The sequence below is a fragment of the Barbus barbus genome, assembly GCF_936440315.1.
Source record: "Barbus barbus genome assembly, chromosome: 4".
Classification (NCBI taxonomy): domain Eukaryota; kingdom Metazoa; phylum Chordata; class Actinopteri; order Cypriniformes; family Cyprinidae; genus Barbus; species Barbus barbus.
The window spans coordinates 11,854,000-11,880,766 of record NC_136732.1 but is presented as its reverse complement, the minus strand read 5'-3'; the positions used below and the strand labels follow the sequence as shown (position 1 = coordinate 11,880,766).

Here is a 26,767-nt window from a genome sequence, read left to right as displayed (position 1 = left end):
AAATAAAGTTTAAAGAGAATTGACAATTCAATTATTGTTTAAAACGTTTTGGTGCATAATGGGTAGATGGTATGCAGAGTTCTGTATATTTCTGAGTCGCTTGCATCTTTTGATGTGTAATACATTGAGTAACCCAAATAAAAAACACTTTCATTTCACTTTCCGTCTGCAGTTTGCACAAACCTATGAGCAAGTCAATCCATGTCCTGAACTCTTTCTCACTCTCTCTCTCACACACACACACAAAACTCACATCCGGATCAATATTCTTTATTTCTTATCCTTTTGTGCCAATAAAAATATCACTCATAATTGTAGAGAATGAAATCATTTGTGTACACCACAAACAGCCCTATATGTACATCCCTCCTTCTGTACTGTAACAGCATGTGCGGTGGCTTTTCATTTGCTTAGCATTTCTTTACATAAATCTTGACCTTCAGGCAGCAGATTATTAGGTGCAGCAAACAAACATCCCACATCTTCATAAACACTTCTTTGTGACAACAAAAGAACTCAAACAGTAAAAGATGTCAAATTTACACATTTTAGCAAAATGTCAATTATTGGGTGTGTTTTAGACATTTTGCACGAGTTAATGTGCAGCATTGGTGGGATTTGGCCATGGGAGGAGCCAAAATAAAGAATTGTCTATGTACAAAATGTCATTAGGACATCTCAACATAGCTAGGTTGAAATGTGGCATGAAACTGTTGTTAAACACTCGCTAGTCTACAATTAAAGAGGAGGTTTTGGCGGATGAGGTACAGCAATCTTTCATTTCAAATGCCTTTTCGTAACACTCACATTCTTATAAGTCTTTCTTTCTGTACAGAGCTTAAAACTAATGATTATAAAAGTGGTTTACAGACAAATCTCTGACTTTTAAGGCAAAGGGTTTGACGAAAGCTTAAATGGGTTTTGTATCATGTGTCTCCCGATCTTTCAGCACCTCATGAGAAGGTTCCTTAAAGCCTCAGCCGTTACATTTTGTGCGTTGGTAGGCTGTAAGAGATGTAGATCGCCAGAGATGCCGTAGCATCACATCACGGCCGTCAAAAATTGCGCCTCGAGGCTGATGGGTAGTTTAAAATAACAGTGTTGTCCACCATCTGGACTGTTTGCTTTGAAAAGTCTTCCTGAGCCCTCCAATAAAAACATTTGCTTATTCATCATGACATCCTTGGCAAGGACAAAGCCATTCTACGGCCTTGCGTTCCGACACGCCGCGTGACATGGGTGCCGATACCAATCAATACTCTCTGAGCTGTCAATATTAAAGTGAACCAGTGAGAAGTGATTATTCTCAAACCTAAGAGACTTGTAAGGAAGCCTGTTTCCACCTCAGAATAATAATAATAAAAAATAAAAAAAAAGTTAACTGCGAATTTCTGACTTTATTTCTCTCAGTTCCAACTTTTTCTTTTCTCAGAGAAAAAGCCAAAATTATGAGATGTTCATTTAGAATTCCGGGAAAGAACAAGTCAGAATTCCAAGATGTAAATTTAAAATTCAGATGTTAACTCCAAATTCTGGGGAAAAAAAATCTGAATTGCAAGATATATACTCTGAATTCCAAGAAAAAAAATAGACTTTCTTTCCTGGAATTCTGAGATAAAAATTTGAAATTCTGAGAAAAAAAAAAAAAAAAGAGCCAAAGCTGCATGATATAAACGTGAAATTCCAAGGAAAAAATTTGAATTGAGAGATGTTAACGTTTAATTTTGTGGGAAAAAAGTCAGAATTGTGAGATACAGATTTGGAAATGTGGAGATATGAACTTTTGAAAGATTTTGTCTCAGAATTTTGGGGGAAAAATTCAGAATTGCGAGATACGGATTCAGAATTCCAAGAAAAAATTCAGACTTTTTCTTTCCTGGAATTCTGAGATATAAATTTGAAATTCTGATGTAAAAATTCAAAGCTACGAGATATAAATTTGAATTCCCAAGGAAAAAAAATTGAATTGTAAGATTTTAAATCCAAACTCTCAGAAAAGTCAAAATGGCAAGAAAAAAAGTCTCAATTGCAAGATGTTAACTAAAAGATATACACTTAGATTTGCCAGAAATAAATGAAGAATTGTGTAATAAAAGTCAATTACCTTTATGTTTGCATTGCGTGGTGGAAACAGGCTTCCGTATACTTGAGATTCTTATAAGCTGAGATTTTTCAGGTTGCATAGCAAAACAAGGAGCGTAAAACTACCAACAGATTTTTTTTTTCCAAGCTCAGAAAGAAATGTTTCATCCAAAGCAGCTTTACCACCATGGGATAATATATATATATATATACCTCTTTCCAAAACACCTGACTCCATTTCATTTCATAATAAAAAATATATCACACGTAGAAGCGAAGGACCCAGCTGCTATATATGTGACTTTTGATGATACACCTTATGTTAATAAAAAAACGTCTGAGGGCCAAGCAAGCCGCAGACAATAGCAACTCTCCATATCCATCATATCGCACACTGAATCTTTGATATGTCTTCAAAAGACGTCCCAGTGTCCCCGCTCACAGTCTTTTCATACAAACTGAATCAAAATAAATTAAAACAAATTTCTAAACTTTTAGATTGGCCATGCTCTTTTATCAAATTACAAGGCGAAAAAATGAGAGAAATATCACCACTGGCTCTTCCATCCAGGGCAAAGAAAAACTGTGATTTTAATCCCCAAACCTTAAGGATCAAAATAGTTTTCTAAGATGATCGGAGGACAGAGGCGTTAAAAACGCAGAAACATAAAAGGAAAAACAAAACGCTAACACTGCTGCGAATCCCCGAATCCCACTCGTTTGATCGGCTTGTGTAGAGAGTCTCCTGAAAGAGTTCCTGCCTCCACCATCTGTACCTCTGTTTATTCTTTCATTGAGGGGAGAGGACAGCCGAGTCCTGGGAGTAATCATTAGACAGTTCCTCTCTTTCTCTGATGTCCATTTCCTCTGTCTGCTGTAGATTCACCTCGAGGACTTCAGTGTCACCGGAACTCGTAGATGGGTGCGCTGTGTTCTGGGACGTGTGTGAGGTTCAAAGACTGATACCTGATAAGAACAGGATACAAATTGGGTTCTTGAGCTGTGATAGGCCTATTTATTGAACATTTATCATAAACGTTCATATTTAATGATTTTCTAGAATTCTATACCATTCAGAGCTTCTGTGGTAGTAGTAACCCTCTATGGTGGCTGTAGACTTCTGGAAACAGATGTAGTAGAAGCCAGCGAAGGAAGCACCGCTGATGTCTTTGATTGTGTGATCTGGAACTAGGAACTGCTCCTGAAACAAACAAACACAACATTTGATTTATTTACATAATTTCACTAGATTTGTATATATATATTTATTTAACTTCTATGGATTTGTAGATATACACTACCGTTCAAATGTTTGGGGTCAGTAAGAATTTTCTTGAAGATGTTTCTGAAAGAAGTCTCTTATGCTCACCAAGGCTGGATTTATTTGATAAAAAAATACAGTAAAAACAGCAATATTGTGAAATATTATTACAATGACTGTTTTCTATTTTTATATATTTTAAAATGTAATTTATTCCTGTGATGCAAAGCTGAATTTTCAGCATCATTACTCCAGTCTTCAGTGTCACATGATCCTTCAGAAATCATTCTGATATGCTGATTTGATGCTCAAAAAAACATTTCTTATAGATTGGATGCTCTTCTTTTCCGGTCTCCATAGGAACCCATTCAAATAGTGCCCATCTGTTTTTAATGTAGCTAACGTCGGCAGCTTCGTGTCATCTAAACTTTGAGGAGTGAGGCACTGACAAATGATGGTCATTGCCACACTGTAAAGTGATATGGAGCCATGTGCTTTTTAAAAACATTTTAATAGGTTTAACATTAGATTACCAGCTCCGAATATATAGGCCTACGTTAATTTGACTAGAAACACTGGAGACCGGTTTAGAGTCAGGAAAAACGTCTATAATTACCAATAATGAAACCAGTTGTGCTGCTTGATACTGATACATCATTTGTTTTCAGAACTCTTTGATGAATAGAAAGTTCATTAGAACAGCATTTATTTGATTATTATTATGCCTTTTATGATAATCCTTACGAGCATCCTTGCTGAATAAACGTATAAATATCTTTCAAAAATCAAGAAAAATCTTACTGATCCCAAGCATTTGAACAGTACTGCATATGGTTTTATTCATAAAATATAGCATACCTTCCACCGCATGAAGACATAGTCACTGTTCTTTAGTTCTTCATAGTCGAAATCATCCGAATTAAAGCTTTTTGCGTACTGATAAAATGCTTGAAACTTCCCCTGTGGAAAAAAGAAGACAAAAACATGTAACAGATCAGGTTCTACTACCACAGTCATGATGCATGATGATTCATAATCGTGATTTATGTAAAGCATTATGCAGACACTGTATCATGACATTATTCATTACCCAGTGTTTACGGTCAACATCCTCATCTGCGTCCCATTTCCTGGTTAAAAAAGGCCGTTTCTTGCTTATGATCTCCCCAGCAAAGAATGTAGTAAGCGTAGGATATTCCTACAGAGAGCAGCAGAGCAGGATGAGTAATGCTTTCCCTTTCAGTCAGCTTGGCTGTGATCGGACATACATTTCTAATACAGTCACACTAATTATTCTAGAAAAATAAAGTTAAAGAACATCAAATCAAATTTATTTGTATATATATGTGTGTGTGTGTGTGTGTGTCTATATATTTATTGAATAACACAATATTGTCAGTGTACATTATATTTGGCCATACTTCCTTGTCTCTTGATGTTTCAATAGCATTTCTTATTTAAACTTAAGTATAGCATTGAAGTTAGTAAGTTCAATTAATCTTAATTAATCAGTTCAAACTCAAAGTGTCCATTTAAAATAACTAGGTTATAAAAAAGGTTTAAGTATTTATGTAGTATTTTTATATATTAGAATGTTTTAATAAAATATACTGTAGCATTCAGTATATTTTATTTTAATAACATATTTTATAAAAAATAATTTTAAAAAAGCCTATATATATATATATATATATATATATATATATATATATATATATATATATATATATATACACATATACATACACGCATACACATTTGTCATAATAAATTAATACTTTTATTCAACAAGGATTGATTAAATTGTTTAAAAGTGACAGTAAAAGGTATTTATGTTACAAAAGATTTCTGTTTTAAATAAATGCTGTTCTTTTGAACTTTCTATTCATCAAATAAAATTGTATTGAAGTTTAACAATTTTGCAATTTTCAACATTGAAAATAATAATGATAAATTATATTTCAGCACCAAATCAGTCACCAAATTATTCAAACGATGAGTAATGGTTGCTGAAAATTCAGCTTTATCATCATTCGGTTTTATTACCCTCATGTAATAAATGACACTTTAAAATATATTTAAACAGAAAAGAGTTATTTAAAATTATATAATCATCTGGATAATCTTGTTTGGCATTATAGATGGCTAGATTGGAAAAAAAAAAAATATATATATATAAAAAAATCAATTCAGGGAAATTACATAAATACCAAAATAACTGTTATATCCGTTTTATATTTCCTTTGACAGTGACACATTATAACTGAGCTGCAGATCAATCGATCTTTGTGCATTCGGCTGTTTAAAGTAGATTTAGACTTCTGTATCTTGATGAAATCACTGAGCAGCACTTTAAAGATCCGTGTCTAAACACACTGTAACCCACTGTGCACTGCTCCAGTATCGCAGACAAACCAGAAGACCACAAAAGCAGAAAATCTCAGACAAGCAAAAGTAGTTTTTGTTTATCTCACATCCTGTCATGCTCTGATCACCAGCAACTAAATATCACATTACAGATCAAGTAAACAGATCACAGTATGATTATAACACAACAAATGCGGTCGCACTGACCACAAGTCTGTCTCACCTCCGTCAGACCTTTGATCTTGAGGTATCCACACAGGTACGAGTCCTCCATGGTCACGTGCTGTGGGTCCAAAGCAGATGTTTTTAATTAAATCACTGATGAACAGATCTGCAAATGTGGGTCAGTGCAATAACATTCAATAAAACTATTAGAAAGTGCTAACTTGGCATCAAACATGAAGTTATGACACTAAAATAGCTCTGTTTTACTTAAAAATGGGTAACTGATCCATACTGACTGTAACTCCATTTGCACTGACATACAATAATATTAGATATTATATTACATACAGTTATATTAGAAAAGTCAGTTATTTCTATCTTTTGCTGTAGTGTGTCTGTAGGAAATATCAGTTTACATTTCCAAACATTGCCATGAATTGTAATAATCGAGTGAGATTTTTGTGCTCCACGCTGAGATCTGATCATCATCATCCAGTCTGTCTGGAGAGACATGAAGAAACACAACAAACTGAGACAGACTCAATCCAGAAGAACTGTGGCAATGTCTCCAAGATGCTTCAAGAAACATACCTGCAAAGTTCACTGTATGTGGACCCCCTAGACAGCATTTATAGACTCAAAACTACCTAGTAGACTGCCTACTTACAAACAAAACATTTTAGGGCTTCGCAGTCACAGTGAGCTGCCTACCTAGACAGCAGTTCTGGACAGCACAGTCATTTGAATTCGCAGGTGCGCTGGAACCCAGAATGCTGCCTAGCTAGGGAGCTCGCTCGTTGCTAAGCATGCGTGTTTACCTGCAGAACCACCTCGACATCGTAGGAGTTTCCTTTGCTCTTCTGGTAGCCGCGGAACTGGGAGCCGCTGTAGAGCAGGGAGGTGTTGACGCCGGGCTGATGGGTATTGATCGGCGGGGGCGGAACGAGAGAGGCCGAGGCCAAGCAGGCCAGCGGCGAGCCCTGACAGCAGTCGGTAGGGACCGGCATGATCGATCGCTTCCACGGGGCTCTCCCCGAGCTCGAGCGGCGCTTATCGGACGCGCGGGAACGGGAGAAAACGCGACACTGACAGCGCGATGCGTAAGTTTCGGAGTTTCTCCCGCAGGACGCGCGGTTACGTCCTTTCACAGCAGAATGAAGGCGAGTCATGTGACACAGCATGCTGTTAATTGATTGGATGACAGACGTCGAGTAACTGTGACGCTGAATGCTCATTGGCTGCTTTGGGAAAAGCATGAAGGGATTTGTAGTTCTACTTGGTGGGAGTCGTTAATGTTGTAGATGTGACAGCTGATTCTAAACAACGAATTTGCCAGTAAAACATGTTTGATGGTCGTCATTTTGTATAAATATATACACAATAACATTCTTGTTGGTATTATGATATTTTTAATGTGTGATATTTTGAAAAACAAAGTACATGAAACACATTTTTTTCGCAGAAAGGATCGTGTTAGCTATGGGAACTAAAGTAAATTTAGATACGTGTAATTGTAATGCTAAATTTACACACACACACACAAAATATATAATATATAGCTGCCTACACCCCATTTGAGAAATGACCTTTTATGTACAGCTCTCTTACAGTCAACAAATGGAATTGCTGTAACACAAGTACTTCCCTGTAGATGGCAGCATTGCATAATACATATATATATATATATATATATATATACAGGTCATTTTCAAAAAATTAGCATATTGTGATAAAGTTCATTATTTTCTGTAATGTACTGATAAACATTAGACTTTCATATATTTTAGATTCATTACAACACAACTGAAGTAGTTCAAGCCTTTTATTGTTTTAATATTGATGATTTTGGCATACAGCTCATGAAAACCCAAAATCTCAAAAAATTAGCATATTTCATCCGACCAATAAAAGAAAAGTGTTTTTAATACAAAAAACGTCAACCTTCAAATAATTATGTTCAGTTATGCACTCAATACTTGGTCGGGAATCCTTTTGCAGAAATTACTGCTTCAATGCGGCGTGGCATGGAGGCAATCAGCCTGTGGCACTGCTGAGGTGTTATGGAGGCCCAGGATGCTTCGATAGCAGCCTTAAGCTCATCCAGAGTGTTGGGTCTTGCGTCTCTCAACTTTCTCTTCACAATATCCCACAGATTCTCTATGGGGTTCAGGTCAGGAGAGTTGGCAGGCCAATTGAGCACAGTAATACCATGGTCAGTAAACCATTTACCAGTGGTTTTGGCACTGTGAGCAGGTGCCAGGTCGTGCTGAAAAATGAAATCTTCATCTCCATAAAGCTTTTCAGCAGATGGAAGCATGAAGTGCTCCAAAATCTCCTGATAGCTAGCTGCATTGACCCTGCCCTTGATAAAACACAGTGGACCAACACCAGCATCACTGACTGTGGGTACTTGACACTGGACTTCAGGCATTTTGGCATTTCCCTCTCCCCAGTCTTCCTCCAGACTCTGGCACCTTGATTTCCGAATGACATGCAAACTTTGCTTTCATCCGAAAAAAGTACTTTGGACCACTGAGCAACAGTCCAGTGCTGCTTCTCTGTAGCCCAGGTCAGGCGCTTCTGCCGCTGTTTCTGGTTCAAAAGTGGCTTGACCTGGGGAATGCGGCACCTGTAGCCCATTTCCTGCACACGCCTGTACACGGTGCCTCTGGATGTTTCTACTCCAGACTCAGTCCACTGCTTCCGCAGGTCCCCCAAGGTCTGGAATCGGTCCTTCTCCACAATCTTCCTCAGGGTCCGGTCATCTCTTCTCGTTGTGCTGCGTTTTCTGCCACACTTTTTCCTTCCCACAGACTTCCCACTGAGGTGCCTTGATACAGCACTCTGGGAACAGCCTATTCGTTCAGAAATTTCTTTCTGTGTCTTACCCTCTTGCTTGAGGGTGTCAATGATGGCCTTCTGGACTGCAGTCAGGTCGGCAGTCTTACCCATGATTGCGGTTTTGAGTAATGAACCAGGCTGGGAGTTTTTAAAAGCCTCAGGAATCTTTTGCAGGTGTTTAGAGTTAATTAGTTGATTCAGATGATTAGGTTAATAGCTCGTTTAGAGAACCTTTTCATGATATGCTAATTTTTTGAGATAGGAATTTTGGGTTTTCATGAGCTGTATGCCAAAATCATCAATATTAAAACAATAAAAGGCTTGAACTACTTCAGTTGTGTTGTAATGAATCTAAAATATATGAAAGTCTAATGTTTATCAGTACATTACAGAAAATAATGAACTTTATCACAATATGCTAATTTTTTGAAAATGACCTGTATATATATATATATATATATATATATATATATATATATATATATATTAAAACATAAAAACTAGTGCATCTCAGTATTTATTTAACAAAAATAACACAGCTGCATACTTGTTTACTAACAACAAAAATAGCCAAATTAGTTTACAGTTATTTGTTTATGTATCTGACTTGAGAAACATTTTAATGGTCCTCAGACAATCGCATGTCCTCCAGCTCATCCTTCACGTAACTAACGTAGTTTCGGATCTCTGAGATGCGCTTGCGATTCCTCTTCACTTCTTCATCATGTATCTATTAACACAAACACAAAGATTCAAACATTTGCATTTTATTTAATAATAAAAAGTCTGTGAGGACAGCTGCATGGTAGGCTGAGCTGTGACAACAATATAATATAATATAATAATTATTATAATATATAATAATATAGTATAATAATAATTCATATATTAATATAATATAATATTAATTATAAGTAAATAAATAAATGTGTTAATTAGTATAAAGTTCAGGCACAGGAAGCTGGAGCTGCATGGTAGGCTGCTACACTATGACAAAACAAAACAAAATAGGCCTGCAATATAATATAATATTGTTAATGTGTAAAAGCACAGGACGCGTGTTCATAATTACGTACTGATTTCAGCAGTCCGCTCATCCAGCTGTTGATCCGTGTCAGTAGCTCATCCTCCCTGTTATCAATCTTCAGCAGGTGGGTGTCATGGGAAGCACTGACTGCATTGGTCACTGTGTCTTTATCTACCAACAGCTACATAGCAGCATAAGAAATGAGGACGAAACAGCAATCAATACTAAAATATGTGTCTGGGACATAAATAGTTACCATGACTTCTTCTTCATTATTCATAACGAATAAACACAAATTCTTATTTGTTTCTACGTTAAGTGATCAAGACTGTTTTCCACTGACCATGGCCATATCATCAGATATTTCCTCCTCTAGCTCATTTTTGACCACCTTCTCCAGTGTTGCCAAGGCAATCTCAAGCTGTTGTTCATGGTGCTGGTTCTCCAGGTCTCGGCACTGTGCAAATGTGTGCCAGAGTCAAAGAAGTATTTTTGAATAAATGTATTTGTATGTGTGTGTGTGTGTGTTTAGGATTTGTTGAATAAAGGATATATCCCTTGCACATATTCAAGAAACCCTCCAACCATGTCTGAGATGTTCCTCTCAAAGTCTTTGAAGATGTCCTTAAAAAAAGCAGATTTGTGAAACTTCTATTCCATTATTATGTTACAATATGGTCCATATATAATATACATTAAAGGAATATTTCTCTCAAAAATGAAAATTTGCTGAAAATGTACTCACCGTCAGGCCATCCGAGATGTAGATGAGTTTGTTTCTTTACAATATTTGGAGAAATTTAGCATAACATGCTCACCAATGGATCCTCTGCAGTGAATGGGTGCCGTCAGAATGAGAGACCAAACAGCTGATAAAAACATCACAATAATCCACAAGCAATCCGCACCACTCCAGTCCAGTCCATCAATTAACATCTTGTGAAGATGCATGTTTGTAATAAATAAATCTATCAAGATGTCCTCTATCCATAATATTACTTTCTCTAATGAAAGTAATCTCATCTGAATCAGGAGAGAAATATGCACAGACCATGCACTGTTTACGACAGTCCAAACAAAAACACAGCTTTTCGCTTCACAAGGTATCAATTGATGGACTGGAGTGATGTGAATTACTTGTGAATTATTCTGATGTTTTTATCAGCTGTTTGGACTCTCATTCTGACGGCACCCATTCACTGCAGAGGATCCGCTGGTGAGCAAGTGACGTAATGCTAAATTTCTTCAAATCTGTTCAAATGAAGAAAAAAACTCATCTAAATTTTGGATCAAGGCCTGAGGGTGAGTACATTTTCACTAAATGTTAATTTTTTGGGGGGTCAACAATTCCTGTAACAAATTAATATACGTCTATAGGTTTTTTTATTCTGACCTCCAGTTGGTCCACCAGCTGCAGGTCCAGACTCATGAGGGTTTCAGAGAGCTGGCTGATCTGCTCCTGGCAGGAACCAATGTGATCTTCAAGTAGCTCGACATCTGTGATCTGTTGCATCTCCACTATTTTCTGCAACAGAATGGGATTTCATTTGTGAGCATTTTGTTGCGTCCAGCTGGTGAGAAATTGCTTGTATCATTTTCCCAGCTTGCCTGAGGAAGAAGAAACTAACCTGCCTCCTGGAGCTTTCAAAATCAGCTGCTATTTGTGCTGCTTTCTGCCGATTGTCAGCCACAGCCTCATGGGAACAGGTAAAAAAGGATTCCACCTCAGCCGTTCTCTGAGCATGCTGAGTCAAACCAGCATCAAACATCTGCACACATAGAGCCTCCATTTTGCTCTTAAATGTACATGGATTGTCAAGGTAAATGGATTGTTTTGAGGCCTTTTAGTATTTGTAATAGCAGTTCTATTATATTTGGCATTCCTGACAAGGATATGACTCAAGCAATGCTTCCATTCCAGGAAGGAGAGCCAGTTTCTCCCCATCAGGATCTTCATCAAACATGCTGTTAAAGAGCTGAGGTCCATTCAAGAACTCCACAAATGCATCCTGTAAAAGAAGGAAGCAATATCTATTCACCAGCGTGAAGAGAATTGCCTAGGCTAGTCCGGTAGAATAAAGTAAGAGGGAATTCAATACAGTAAATGTGTAAATCTGAATTATGAGAACATTAAAGACCTTTATCTAAATGGTAATGGTGGTCACCTTGTGCAGCTGAAGCTCCTCGTTGCTGATCTTCTGAGCCTCCATTGTCTGCTGCTCCTGCAGCTCATTTTGTTGCATTCCCTCAATTGCATACTTATACTTTGTACTGGCAATCTCACGCTATATATGTAAATATATGTCAAACATATTAATTATAAACAGAATCAAATAAACTAAAATATAATAATAAAACATAACAACATTAGGACAAATGTTATCTATCCCTTGTGAAAAAGAAGTGTGCTTAATTGTACTGAATGCGTACTTCAAAACTGTACTTGCAGATAAAATATTAATTAAATAAAAGGCCACTGTACTTATAGAGAGTGCACCTTCATGACTTACAGGAGTACACATGACTACTAAAGTACTTGATTATAATTTTAACCGCAGTGTGTTATTTTATATTAAACTTAAGTTAACATTTTAAGCGTACTAAATTACAACTTCATTACAAATGTGTAACTGAAAAGTATTTGTCACAAGTACTCTTGTAAAAGCATGCTAGTGTGCTTCCTTTTCACGAGAGATATCCATAAGTCCACAAAATTAAGCCAAACAACTATAATTATATGCAGGTCTTATAAAACAGTCAAAAAATTAGAAATGACTACTTAATGTCTTCCTTACCGTTTGTTCATCCAGCAGTCTGTAGTCCAGATAAACTAAGTCTGGAAGATACGCTGCCACAAATGTCTTGTACCTCTCTTCATCACAGATGGGGTTTCCCGCAAGATTGAGAGTGCGTAAATTCTTAAACTTTCTGAGGAATAACACCTGCAGAATTGTATGCGATTTTCTTCAGCTTTATGTTTGAGTGACATTCATTAATTAATTAAATTAATTGGATAAGTGGATAGCTGCATACAATGAAACCAGACACGCTTTATCACACAAATGTATCATATACAATACAGTTGGCTTACATTTTCAAGCTGAGCAATTGCATTGTTTCCAAAAGAGAGGATGTGCAGGTTTTGCAGCGTATCCAGGTTTTCAATGACAGAAATGCGGTTGTTGAACAAACTCAAGTCCTGAAGTTTCACAAGAGAGTCCAGTCCTTCAATCACCTCAATATTATTGAATGACAAATCTGAGGAATACAAGAATTACAGATTATTAGCGTCCGCATCTGTTTTGATATCAATAAGACAACCTGAACTCACCAAGCCAGACCAAATTAGTGAGGTTTTCTAATCCTTCAATCCTCTCAATAACGTTATTATCCAGCTGAAGTTTCGTTAAAGAGGTGAAATGCCACATGTGGTAAATCTTCAGGATGTCTACAAAAAACATCAATATAATTATATTTTGAAAAAAAAAGACCCATATTTTTGTACCATTTTCTTAAGCAATTCTCATTAATGTAATGTGAAAAAAATACAATATATATTTTGTCCTATGGTGTGACGGAAAAATGTAAAAAAAAAAAAACAACCTAACATTGGAGCTCAAAAAATAAATAAATAAATAGCCACACATATATATTAAATGTTAACTGAATTAGTATAATAAAATGATACAGTTTATGTGTGAAATGATCAGTGATGTTCATACTCCTGTAGTCTAGTCTTAGCTGTAGCACGTCTTCATACTGGATGCCCTCTTTCTTGGATATATCTCCAGCTTGTCCCAGAGGTCTCTGTTCCTCAATTGCTTTTTTTAGCATCTCCTCATCTATTACTTTAGGTTCATCCTGTTGCCAGTTCATTTTCCACTGCTTTTGGTGACTGGAGCCGTTTATTACCTGCAGAAACACATGGCCAACGCAAATCAAGCGCAATGACGCGGTATCTGGTGCATATTATAATTATTATTTTGGAGACCTGTCACCATAAAATCAGTTAAACATTGTAGCAGTCATAATTTCAAAGGTCATTTTCGGTAATAAACTCTCAATTGATAACAGACCTGACTGGAACAAGCACACGTCTGCAGGACGCCAACGCAGTTGCTTAGCAACCGCAGACTACCGCTTGCAACTTCCGGAGATTTTAGTAGCTTTGAGGCGGGCTAAAATAATTAAAATAGAATTTCGTTACTTTTAGTTTAAAAATTGAGCCTCACACAGTATGCACCAAATGTTGATGAAATAACTTAAAGCAAACATGTCCATAAATTCATTTGAACTGGAATTTATGTTTTTTAAAGAGGAACTTGATTTCCATGATTGACAGGAGTATTGATCAATCAATTAAAAGTAGCGTTTGTCTAGACCAATCAAACAGCGCTCTGGGCGGGGCTTACGCGCGCTGTCCGCCAGCCTCTCTCTGTCGGCGGATTGTTGTTGTTGTCAAGATGGAGTTCTTGTTGGGGAATCCGTACAGCACTCCCGTTGGCCAGTGCATTGGTGAGTTAGCGGCTTATAATAGCTTCTTCTTTAATATAATGTGTTTTATAACAGTTAATGGGCCATATTCATCCATTGCTCGTGTTAAAATGCTTTAAATGTGTGTATTAGATAGCTGGCAGCATCATACAGTCAGCACTGTTAGCTAAATGATGTGCTAGCCAGTATCTTCATCCGGTGTAAACACACAGCTGTTACCAGGAAACTCTGTTTATTATTGGAAAATTAGACTAAAAAAATTTAAACTAGAGAGTGAGAGTGTTTCGCCAGCAGATTTTTACTCTGAGTAGGACTGAAGCTGAAACTGAAGTCTGTCTGGACTCAATCAGATCACATTCACTCTAACATTTAGGACATTCTTATCATTTATTGAACATTTCATTTTACCACCTCTGGTTGTATATATCATTTTGATTACTCTCAAACATGTAATACTTTGTTTAGTGCTGTAATGCATCGGGTTGACAGTTTGTCCTTATAGTATTTCTTTATAATCATTCAATTCATTATAGTATATTAGTTTTACATTAATAATTCTGTCACTGCTGAGGGATGTAATAATGCGGAAAAAGGATTTTATTTTAAATACATGAAAATGATCTCATAAAATGATACCCTCACGGTAATTTAAACAAAGCCAAAATAGCTTAAATAAATATTATATATGTGATAAATAAGTAACAAAAAGTACTGTTCATTAACCAGAATAGAAATATTCATGATTTTGCTACAGAATGTTTAATTATTATTATTTTTTATTAAATATATTTTAATTTATTAATAATAATTAGTAAAGACGGATGTTCAGATGTGTAAAAACTTTCATTTTTGGGTGAAGTATATAATTGCTATCCACGATTTTTATAATATGTTATAATATATATATATATATATATATATATATATATATATATGTATATATTAATATATTTTATTATTAATATAATTTGACACAATATATTGTTATACCTCATAGTTACAGGACCTTGAATATGTTTCTTTAAATAGCCTATGTATAGTTTTAACCTTAAATCTTGAAGTTGAAAAGTTAATGTTCATTTCATTTGTTGACAACTAGTATTCAGTTTTAATTGCTTTCACTAATAGTTGACATGCGATTTATTGATGAATCTTTAAACCAGTTTGTGTTGGCATGTATGGTCCTGAATTTGGTTACAAATGTCATAAAGCAGCTGTGATCCAGTCATGTGACTTTGGATTTATTGACAGTGCAGGGTGTGCAAACTGGTGCACATGTAGCATCTTTAACCACTGTGACTTGGCTTTCTCCCTGTTTTACATGAGCGGTTATGCAAGGAAATGCCGTTTGTTTGCAGTTGAACGTTTTTATTGTGTTTTTGCGGTGTGTGCATTTGACGGAAGTTCCTAGGTAGCATTAAAATCTCTGAGATCAGAATAAATTGAATGATTTGTCTGTATCTTAAACAGTGGTGTTCTGTATGCCTTACAAATGTATGCTGCACATTGGCACCACAGTTTTAAATACCAGATGATCTGGAAACTGTTATGTTCAGCTGAAAGAATAGTTTTTTTGTGTGTTGTAGGACATTGATCAATACAGGTCAGTTTTGGCAGTGTATGATGAGCTTTTTTTTTTATCAGTGTTAAAGTGAAGTCACGTTTACTGTTCCTCTGCAGCATTTTGTGGGTGAAAACTAGTCATTTCAATAGAAATCTGCACCTTTGGGAGTTTCGCGTGAGGCCGAAAAATTCCCCACGCAGATTTAGCTCGTTTTCAAGTTGGTCACGCAAATTTGCAGCATTGACCAATAGACATCTGCATGGTTTAAAAGTCACTTACATGAGAGCTGTACTTCCTTTGCTATTGACAATATAGGCCTACAATTGGTCTTTTTTGCTCATGAAATATTGCTATCAGACCCCACTTTTAAGGTATGGCCACATTTACCATTGCTCCGCAATATTCGTGGGCAAAATCCAGCTATTACAATATGAATCCAAGCAGTTGGGAGTTTCAGGAAAAATTTCTTTCAAATTTAGTTTGTGTTTAAGTTGGTCATGCAAATTAGCTTTGTTGAACAACAAAAATCTGCTTGGTTTAAAAGTGACTTCTGTGTGAGCTGTGCTTTATACATTGCTGATGATATAATAAACAAAGTGGCTTTTTTGGCCTGCAAAGTTTTGCCAGAATTTCACTAATGCGACCACACCTTTATGCCAAAACTTGCTCTGTGCAAGCATGCAAATCCAGACGTGAACGCTTAGCCATTATATTGCAATTATATTATATTATACTTTTATGTTTATTTCAATTAGCTGTATATCATGTTCAAATGTTGAAATAAGAATCCCTCCTTTGGTTTTGAGACCCAAGACCATGTTGATGTAAATTGATTAATTATTACCCTGCAAGATGTGGGAAAATGACAGGTTTAGGAAAAGACTATAACATATAAGCGAAGAATGTCTCTCTCAGCTGTCATGGCATCATAAGTACATAAGAGGGTGAATTGTATTATGGACACTCTGATTTGATTTTGGTAACAATTTGCGAACAGTGGCTCAATATTTCTCAGCACCATGCACATGTCTCTGGCCTCGGGCCTGTAGGTCATAAGTTGATCCTGCAGGTTCAGGATGTGCTGACCACAGGACAAAATCCTAACAGATGAGCATTTCATTATGGGTCACTTATTGTTTTTTTTCCCATAACTCAGCTCTTCTACAGGACTGTTATAAGAGCTGAGTCTTCAATTAGTAGAGGAGACAGTAGTGTTGTCAAAAGTACCGACTTCGGTATCAGTTGGTTCTAGTGTTGTCAAAAATATCGATATTTCGATAAATATCGATACTGAAATATCTGAACGGTACCAATATTAATTTCCCGAAGTATCGATACACCGATACTAGCCGAGCTGTCACTTTCACTTCTCTCCAAAGGCGCGTGGCCAAGCACCACACGTGACCGCACTCGTCTCCTTCGCTCTGGTTAAATAGCAAAAGTGAAGTGAATAGAAAGATGACTGCTCTGGTTGTTAAAGAACACAGCAGGAGTGCTATCTGTAGGGATCTAAGATCTCCGCGATGCAGAGAACGCGCACGGAATCCAGTCATAAACACGGAATTTACAGTTTAATGCGGAATGTCACGGAATTTGTCAAAGTTTGGATGAATTAATAAGTAGGTCATTGCACTTAAATCAAATCGCGATATGGACTAGTATCTGTAAATATTAAGCAAAAGTCGATTTAAATATGAATCCTGCATGTTCTGCGCGTCTCTGTGTGAATGTGCTGCACGTGCGGTTTTGTTTACTAATGTGGCGCTCGCGATGATTTCAGCGTCTGCCGTCTCAATGAAGACATAAATACATCAACAATATCTCCAGAACTGATCTGAAAGGCACTTTACGAGCATTGTACCATTTAATTTGAGTCAAACTAGCGTCATATCATACACACACAGAACTTTAGAAGTATTCACGGCAACCCGTCAAAATAAAAGTTCGGTTTAACTTAGCCTATTAAAGACCGTGTGCCAGAAATAGGCTATATTACTATTATTTAGTAGAATGTACATAATACTACTACTTACTACTACTGTTAATTTTTTTTAAAAGAAATAATCACAAAATATTTTAATTTTAATAGTAAATCCCCTTCATTTGCCAAAAATGTAAATGTTTAATTTTCATTAATTCAAATATAAATGAATTAAAATAGTTTTATGCCTTCATCTGATATCCAGTAAAATTTAAATACACAACACAGAATTTCTGAGGGGGAAAACACATTTCATAAGGCTACTGTAAGAATAAATAAAAATTGTTTGTATGCATTCAAATAATAGACATGCTAAAACACAGAATTTGGTAACAATAAAACAGGTGAGAAAAAAATAAAACATTTCATACGGCCCAAAACGTGTCATTTTTGTTACACTTTTAATAAATTAAATGTTAAATTGTATAATTTTCATGATTTTAATGAATTAGACATGCTTTTAGATTAATAGCATTTAATTTGACCATTTAAAAAAAAAAAAAAGAGTCCAGAAAAATTCAAACGGAAAAAATTGAATGTAGAAAAAAATAAAATGGAAATTGGGGAAAAATAAAACGGATTTCATAGGGCCCTATATCTGGAAATATTTTGGTTATGAAGCAAATGAGAATATCAACAAATAGAACTTTGGATTTTAATTAGTACATGTATTAGTAAACGTTAGCTTCAATTAACATTTAACTAAGATTAATAAAAGATTAATAAATAAATCAACAAATGCAGTAAATCAACATTTTTTTTGTTCATGTAAAATATACCGCATGTTCTCGACTTGTTACATTTATCTTTAAACTAAAAAAATTACCCCCTTAATATTGTGGCAGTTTTTTTCACCGTGGTATCGAAAATGGTATCGAGTATCGATATTTTTCAAGGTATCGGATCGAAGTTAGAAATTCCAGTATCGTGACAACACTAGTTGGTTCTGAAATGTAAAAAATGTCCATTTCCTGCTAAGATTTGAGGACTGTTGAGCGGATTCTTAAACGGCGCTGATTGGCCAATGTGTTCACACGCTCAACAGATATGACTGTGATTGGCTACAATGATCATCGCTTCACACTCTTCACCGAGCACTCACACAGAAACACACGGGAGCCTGCTTTCAAATGTGTTTTTCGAGGTACCAAAATCTGAAGAGTGCCTCCCCAAAGGGCTACCAGGCTACCACATACTAAAAACAGCTGTTAGAGTAAACATTTTTATTTCTCTTGTGCTTACCAAGGTTGCATTAATTTGATCAAAAATACAATAAAACCAGTAATTTTGTGAAAAATGATTGCAATTTAAAATAACTGTTTACTAATATATTTTAAAAATAATTTCTGTGATGCAAAGCTGGATTTCCAGCATCATTACTCCAGTCTTCAGTGTCACACGGTCCTTCAGAAATCACTCTGATACTGATTTGCTGCTCAAGAAACATTTTGGAAACCATGACACATTTTTTATGATTCCTTGATGAAAAGGTAAAATATAAAGTAAAAAAAAAAATAGCATTTGTAATAAATCAGCTTAATTATTAATTTATTAAATTGATAAATAAGCCGATTTATTACAAATTACAATTACAATTTTTGTTCAGACTCCAAAGTTGAATGGTAGTGTATGTATGAATGAGGAAAGCAACATGAACAAATTGGTACTAATATGGACAATGCACGCTTCAGAGTTCCTTATTCATTTCCTTTGTCATCAGAAGTAGCAGTTCTGAAATAGATAAGGCAATAACAAAGTCAATACCAGTAACCACTGCAAAAACTATATTAATATAAGTTTTTAAAAGGGTCATCGGATGCCTATTTTCCACAAGTTGGTATGATTATTTAGGGTCTTAATGAGAAGTCTATAACATACTTTGGTTTAAATTTCTCAATGGTAGTGTAAAAACACCTTCTTTACCCTGTCAAAATCAGCTCTGTTTTCATCAAGCCGTTTTTTAGTCCATGTTGCTTTAAATGATAATGAGCTCTGCTGACCCCACCCCTCTCTTCCATGGGGTGACGAGCAGTACTGTTTACTTTAGCCGTGAAACTGGCTAACTAGCACATTATTAGGAAAGGCGATTTGCAAAGATTCGTAAAAAAAAAAAAACGTTATACTTCTTTTATAGATGAAGCTGGATCACGAATGATTCGCATGAACATAGACGCAATTAGGCAGATCGGGGATCATAGCATTCACTTCAAAGCAAAAGTAACGTTAATCCTCTGCGTCTTCAGCGGCTCAGATGTCAGGAGTAAATGATGACTGCTTTATTAATTATTATCCAACAGCAAAGCACTTCAATCGCTTAATCGGAGACATCTTGTCCTCCCCTGCACCGGAGTCGACACATTAGCTGACAGCTCTCAGCTCACTCAGGGCGGGTCTAAGGTAAGACGGCTTGTCAATCAACTATCGTGGGAGGGGTCTGTGCAGAACTACGTCATTCTGACAGGAACCTCAGAATAGCCTGATTTGAGAGAGGGGATTTTAAAATAGTGATTTAAAAAAAAAACACTGGGTGGATTTTTATAATTATAGGGTGGATGTGTACACACACTTCCAACACACATTTATGTTCAAACATCTTGAAAAGTGAATTTTGCATCCAATGACCCCTTTAATGCAAATAAATATAATAAAGATCCTTGTAGTTTTGTCATATCAGTCTAGACTGTTGTGAAAGAACGTAGCTACCAAATTGAACCTGGATTACCGATAGAAAGACTAGTGTTGTCAGCCTACATTTTAAGTTTTAATATTAGATTATTACTGATGCACCTCTGAGGTCACTTGAAATGGTTTCCTCAGACATGTCTCGCTGTCATTTTTAGCTGTAGCATGTTCTGTAAGGTCACTGTTAATGTGGCGACAACAAGATTATGTCCTCAGAGAGATTAAAGGATGATGGTAAAAGTGTTGGGTCCCCTCCTTTCAGACCAAAGTGGACGTTATTCAGGTCTGAAACTGGCCCACTGAGGCATGAACTTTTAAGGAAGGAAAACACAGACAAGGACTTAGTGAGGCTTCACATAAGTAGCTTTGGAATCTGAAGCGTTTAAGTGTTTAGCATGACTAAAATATCTAGCTGGCAGCCAGCTTTCTTGTGAAATCTTGTCATTAAACTTCTGTAAAAAAAAAAAAAAAATCCCCAAAATGAAACTACTTGATCTACAATACTAGCCAATTATTAATATTAAAAAAAAAAAAAATTCAATAGTGCTGTCAAACAATTAATCGCATCCAAAATAAAAGACATGATAATAAAACATAAAAAAACATGATAATATAAAAAAAAAACATGATAATATATAAATTAATATACATGTAAATATTTCCTAAATATATACAGTATGTGTATGTATTTACATAATAAATAAGCACAGTACACATACATATATTATGTAAACACAAACATTTATTTGGATGCGATTAATTGTTTGACAGCACTAGTTTGCAAGTATATTAATGAAACATTTTATCACTGATTTAAACCTCAGGATCGTAACATTTCACACATTCACAAACTTGTTCACGAGTCTGTAACTGGACGTAATGACTTGTGGTCAGTGTTGTTATTGTTAACTAAAACTAATACTATTAAAAGTCATTTTTGGTCATTAAAATAAAGCTGAAATAATATATAAATAGAAAAACTTAGCCTAAATGAATATTAGAAATGTTGCTTTGCATCTACTGAGATAAAATAAGTTTAAGTGCTAAAATTATTCAAGTTAAAACTGAAATAAAAATAAAATAAACATATATATATATATATATATATATATATATATATATGTATATATATAAAACGAATAAAATGAAAAGCACAACAAAATTGCTATAAATGAAAAAAATAAAAATTTAATAATTTAAAAATTAAAATGAAAACTACTATAAAAAATAAATGAAAATATTAGTATATAAATAATAATTCAGTTACATTGCTTTTGTTCAGTTCATTCAGTGATGGGTTTGATTAAAAGAGAGTCATTAAAAGAGAATCAGCTAATTAGGAATCAAGAGTAATTCATGAATCTCTGTATGTTCAGCAGTTTCAGCAGCACTATGATGAATATTAGGAAGCACTGATGTGTACAGGTTTGGCTGTATGGCCGTGTGGTGTTTGGCAGAGGTTGGTACGGCCGGTGCACGTGATCCAGCTCCCGGTGTTGGCCAGATGGGCTGAGCACTCGCTGTCTCCCGCCGCAGGGCTGTACTCAGCCATGTGTCTTGCCTGTTTTACACTCGCTTTCTCTACCTGTCTGACATTTTCCAGCACACAATATTGTCCAGTTTTTATTATTTTCTTGCTCTTGTTCATTTACTTATTGCCTTCTGTCTTGCACAAATCTTCTTGAGGAGATTACCGGAGGATTTTCCATAAGATGTTGCTTGGTTTGTTAATGGAATATTCTGGGTTCAGTTCAAGTGACGCTAAATTGACAGCATTTGTGGCATAATGCTGATTACAGCAAACAGATATTTTCATCTCCTCCCTCTTTTTCCAAATAAAAATTCAAAAATGTAGATTACATAGGAGTAAATGAGGATTTAAAAGCAGAAATGTGAATGATATAAGTACTTACATTATTTCTTCTGTTAAAATGTGTGTATTGTTTGAGCTGTAAAGCTGTTTAAGTCATTTTTACAGCTGTTTTATGTTTTTGTTTTTTTAATCTGTATAAGAAAATAGTATTCAAAAGTTTGAAGTAGGAAAGGTTTTGAAAGAAATTTCTTATGCTCACCTTGGGTTTGGAAAGACATGAGGGTGAGAAAATAATGTGATCAAGATGTGTAGATGTGGAGCTGAAACTCTTCTTTTAAGTAATCATCTCAAAATGTCCAACAATTGAGATATCAGCTGTACTGTATGGTTTTTCAGTTTTGTATAGTTGTAGTGAAGCACTCTTCTTCCTCTTTCCTGTACGCACTCTCACGGTGAGACTGCAGCCTTTTCAGCCGATGTCTCCTCATCAACACGACTCCCAGCCAGCCTATAGGTGAAGCAGACATGCTGTTGGACAGGAGAGGAAGAAGAGTGCTGCTGTAAAGTGTGAACTCTGCTCTTGTGTCTAGTGAGCGAGCAGGCAGTAGCAGCAGTCTTCTCTCCGCCTCGTCACATCTGTCAGTTTGATAGAACAGCAGCTCAGGGGTATGAATAAGCTATGAAGTACTTCCTGCGGCTCTGCAGACTACAAGAAGAGGCCTCACCCAGCCGTGAAAACGGTGTTATGCTCCAGACACTTCCCAGTTTGTTGAGCGAAAGTTCACTGGTACTGCCAAGCTGATGTCCAGCGCTGTGGATTGATGGGAGTTTTGGTCCAATTGTAAAAGACACTTTGGTGTAGTAGTCTGTATATTTGAAGAAACCACCCAAAAATTAACATTTGCTGAAAATGTACACAGCCTCAGGCCATCCATGAGTTTGTTTCTTCATTAGAACAGATCATAGTTATCATGCTTTAGATATGGGGATAAAATATACATCAGCTGTGGAGAGATTGAACTGGTGCAGGTTCTACATTTGGTTGGTGTTTCACACATCTGTGGTGTTGTATGTATGTTACCAAAATGCAGACTTGCAGAAACACATTTGATTGTATCTTGATGAACAGAAGTTTCAGTAGCTATGTTTCCATCCCAAGTTACGAATTAAACGTTTTTTTTTAAAAAATGTTTATTAAATGTAGCTAAAATAAATTGTTTGCGACCACTTACCTTTTTCAGTGTAGTTTGCTGGTTGAAAACCCAGATTTGGGAACTAATTATAACAAAGCACATGGACGAGACTTTGCTCAAGCAGTTTAGAACGACAAAACTAGCATTTCAGATGCTGTGCAATTTATTCGGTGTAAATATACAGAATTTATTCTGTAAAAGTGTTTCCATCGTAGTTTATGCGCATGTTATCTTACCAGATAAGACATTTATCCTACTTAGTTTTTTTTATGTGCATTTTTAGAATTTAAGCACATCTTGGCGTTTCCATCCAGCTTTTTTTATGCAGTATCCCAAAATGCTCAAGTATGTGGATGGAAACATAGCTAGTGTGTATTTCCGTTGTTTATCATTGGCGCTTTGTTACTCATGTACACATCCTTTTCATATAACAGAAAAGTCTGTAAATATAGGGCCCAAAGTACTGTTATAATGAAAGAATTTCCTTTTTATATTTTTCACTTTTACCTGCAGTTTGAATTTTGCATCGCATGTGTTGTGGATTAGGGTTTGGGGAAATGTCTGTAAACTTTTACCATCATTTTTTTTTTCAGTGAGGACTTTTCATGTTATTTTGGTGTCAGCAGTCTTGGTGCACTTAGCAAGAATTTTGTCAATGCTTCAAATAGACACATTGGTTCAGCTATATAGGCCTAGTTCACCTATATATGCTCATTTTATTTTGTCCTCATTATCCAAATATTGTGACTAATATGCGTTGTTACATTTAGGGTCAATCTAAACTGTATTCCTAACTAACTAACTAACTAACATGGGCTTGTTTCCAGAATGAATTAATTCAGGGCAATTGCAACTTTTTATCTCACAGTTCTAATTGTTTTCTTTACAATAATTGTGAGATGTAACTCAGAATTATGAGAGAAAAGGTTAGAATTTTGAGATATAAACTTGCAATTTTGAGAAAAAAAAATTATATATATATATATATTAGTCCACTTAATAAGGTCGTTGCTTGTTTGTATACAGGAAACAGACGTTTTTTTAGCTTGGAATGCAGTTTAGAGGCAGATGGCCAGATTGTGAACATGTTATCTGCTCACTCAGTGCTCCTTTGCTATATTTCGTCATCTGTCCCCATGCACCCTTATTCTGAGTCACTGACCAGGAAAGCAAAGCCAGCTTCATGTTGAGCCCGCAGTAAAATCTCATTCATGCGTATCCTCAATAAAACCATGTTTAGCTCTGTGGCAACACAAAGATGTGAAAGCACATTTTTTAGCTGCAAGCTCTTACATTATCTACGAGGATCACACCCATGTTACTTCACACCTAATTTCAAAAGATTGAGACACCAGATCTTGTTTCATCACACTCTTTCTAAAAGTTTCTGTAAATGTTTAAATAATTCTGAAACTGTCGCTGTCTCATTGTGTCTTTCTTTTCTTGCAAAAGAACACCTTGGAGTTTGACTTGAAACGTTATCTGTGCTACTGTTTTGTAAGCAGTGAGGAAAATGACATCTGACAATTAAGTAATAATCCAGGCCTGGTCAGTTCAGGTCAAGCCTCCTCGCAGATGGACGGCAGTAAAGCTGAAATCTCTTCTGCTAGAGACGCTGATCTTTTCTTGTAGTGTTTCAGAAAGAAGCAGTAATGGGAAGACACTGAAAGTTGCATCTCTCATTTTTGTGACAGTGTTTGAATCTTATATTTAAATTTGAACGTTTCTGTAACTTTGCTGTATCTTATCATTTTTATTATTTTTTGTTATGTGTCTAATGTCTATATAAAATGAGAAATATTGCTGTGAAAACTAGCTGAAATAAAAGTAACTGCATATTTTTATATTTTATTTCAGTTTACTTTTATTTTATTAATTAGCCATTTTCGTGTAGGTACATTTTTGCAAGCATATATAAGTACTGTGCATATATAGAACCACTTCCTTCTGCCACGGTTTATGTATAGCTGAGCCCAAGCCTCCTTTACTAATTCCAAAATGCCACTTTAGAACTAGTAATGAAGGAATGTTGAGTTGCTTCATTGAAAGCTTATTGTATTAAAAGCTCACTGTATAGTGGATTATGAAAGTAACTGGCCGAGGTAAGGCTGCTCTTGGCGGGTTCATGAGCGGTTGAAAGTTCTGAAATGGTTGGAGTTCTGTTATCACTAGAATATTGCACTCCTTTCAGCCAATCAGATTCAAGAACCAGAAATAACTGTTGTATAAACATGTATATTTGTTCGACTGACCGGGGGAGTGTTCAGGACAATTTTGAAACCAATCATATTTTGCAATAACTTTTGTTGACAATAGTGGCGCAGAAATCACATTGATTTGCAATAGATCTGTGAATAAATTTTTATTTTTATTTATTTGTTTGTTTGTTTTAATGAAGCGCATGAGATGCAACAGTTACAATGCAACCATCATGATTATGGATAAATGAGATAAAACACATATTGAATATAACCAAACAATGTTTTTTTATATTAAAACATTAAAACATCAAAACAAGCAACAGGGAGCAGTGAGCACACTGCTAGACTGTTGATCGGGACGCAGTTCTAGAATTGGTCATGTGGCTGGAACTCATAATTGAGTTTATGCTGTGTGTTGAGCCACTGGGATTAAATGTTTTGTCTTGCGTGTGTTTGTTTGTGTTAGTAATTGAGACGGCCTGCTGATCTGTGTGTGGTTTGTTTCTCACAGAGAAAGCCACAGATGGCTCCCTGCAGAATGAAGACTGGACACTCAACATGGAGATCTGTGACATCATTAATGAGACCGAGGAGGGGTGAGAGACCAGCACACAAACACACACTCGCACACAGCGCCTGCTGATGACTCACAACGACTCTCACTGACTCGTTCAGCAGACTGACCGGGAATGTGCTGTCGTAGCGTTGTGTTCATCACTAACGGGTTCTCACAGTCCCACACGGCCCTGTTTAAAGCTGATGTTAAAAAGCATAACACCTCTATGACTCTCTTGTTTTGTCTATACAGTGAAAGTCCAGACAATTCACTTTCATTGTATTTGCTTTAAAAAAAAAAAAACATTCTTTTTTTTTTGCTTCATAGAAGAAATAGTCTTAAATGTACAACCTTGGAAGACAATAACTGTTAGATTAAACATTTTTATTTCTCTTATGCTCACCAAGGCTTCATTAATTTGATCAAAATTACAATAAAAACAGTAATATTGTGAAATGTTATTACAATTTAAAATAAGTATTCTGTTTGAATATATTTTAAAATGTAATTTATTCTTTTGATGACACAGCTGCATTTTCA

General features: G+C 35.8%; 3 protein-coding genes across 3 annotated transcripts in view; 1 reads left to right on the top strand and 2 right to left on the bottom strand.

Moving 5' to 3' along the window:
• Positions 1-255: 255 nt before the first annotated feature.
• Positions 256-7,040, bottom strand: gid4 (GID complex subunit 4 homolog). Its single transcript, XM_079415410.1, has 6 exons — positions 6,694-7,040; positions 5,934-5,993; positions 4,434-4,541; positions 4,202-4,303; positions 3,153-3,283; positions 256-3,048 (listed from the first exon to the last, which is right to left on the bottom strand). The coding sequence occupies exons 1-6, from the start codon at positions 6,880-6,882 to the stop codon at positions 2,985-2,987; spliced, it is 654 nt and encodes a 217-aa protein (XP_079271536.1). The 5' UTR covers positions 6,883-7,040; the 3' UTR covers positions 256-2,984.
• Positions 7,041-9,335: 2,295 nt separating this feature from the next.
• LOC306868056 (dynein regulatory complex subunit 3-like) lies at positions 9,336-13,619 on the bottom strand (the record flags this gene model as incomplete). Its single annotated transcript, XM_079414047.1, has 12 exons — positions 9,336-9,446; positions 9,793-9,924; positions 10,087-10,200; positions 10,287-10,367; positions 11,137-11,268; positions 11,372-11,546; positions 11,640-11,752; positions 11,909-12,028; positions 12,539-12,685; positions 12,835-13,001; positions 13,075-13,191; positions 13,466-13,619. 12 exons carry the CDS (start codon positions 13,617-13,619, stop codon positions 9,336-9,338), a joined length of 1,563 nt encoding a protein of 520 aa, XP_079270173.1.
• Positions 13,620-14,163: 544 nt separating this feature from the next.
• tom1l2a (target of myb1 like 2 membrane trafficking protein a) overlaps positions 14,164-26,767 on the top strand; it is a 30,493-nt gene continuing 17,889 nt past the window's right edge. The window contains exons 1-2 of the mRNA XM_079410949.1: positions 14,164-14,258; positions 26,183-26,267. Of these exons, the coding sequence (XP_079267075.1) occupies positions 14,207-14,258; positions 26,183-26,267 (137 nt within the window). The 5' untranslated portion in view covers positions 14,164-14,206. The remainder of the gene's footprint in view (positions 14,259-26,182; positions 26,268-26,767) is intronic.

Coding starts and splice junctions, on each gene's coding strand:
- gid4 (XM_079415410.1), bottom strand. CDS start 6,882: ATGCCGGTCCCTACCGACTGCTGTCAGGGCTCGCCGCTGGCCTGCTTG. Junction 3,284..4,201: donor ATGTCTTCATGCGGTGGAAG/GTATGCTATATT, acceptor TGTTTGTTTCAG/GAGCAGTTCCTAGTTCCAGA. Junction 3,049..3,152: donor TACCACAGAAGCTCTGAATG/GTATAGAATTCT, acceptor TGTTCTTATCAG/GTATCAGTCTTTGAACCTCA.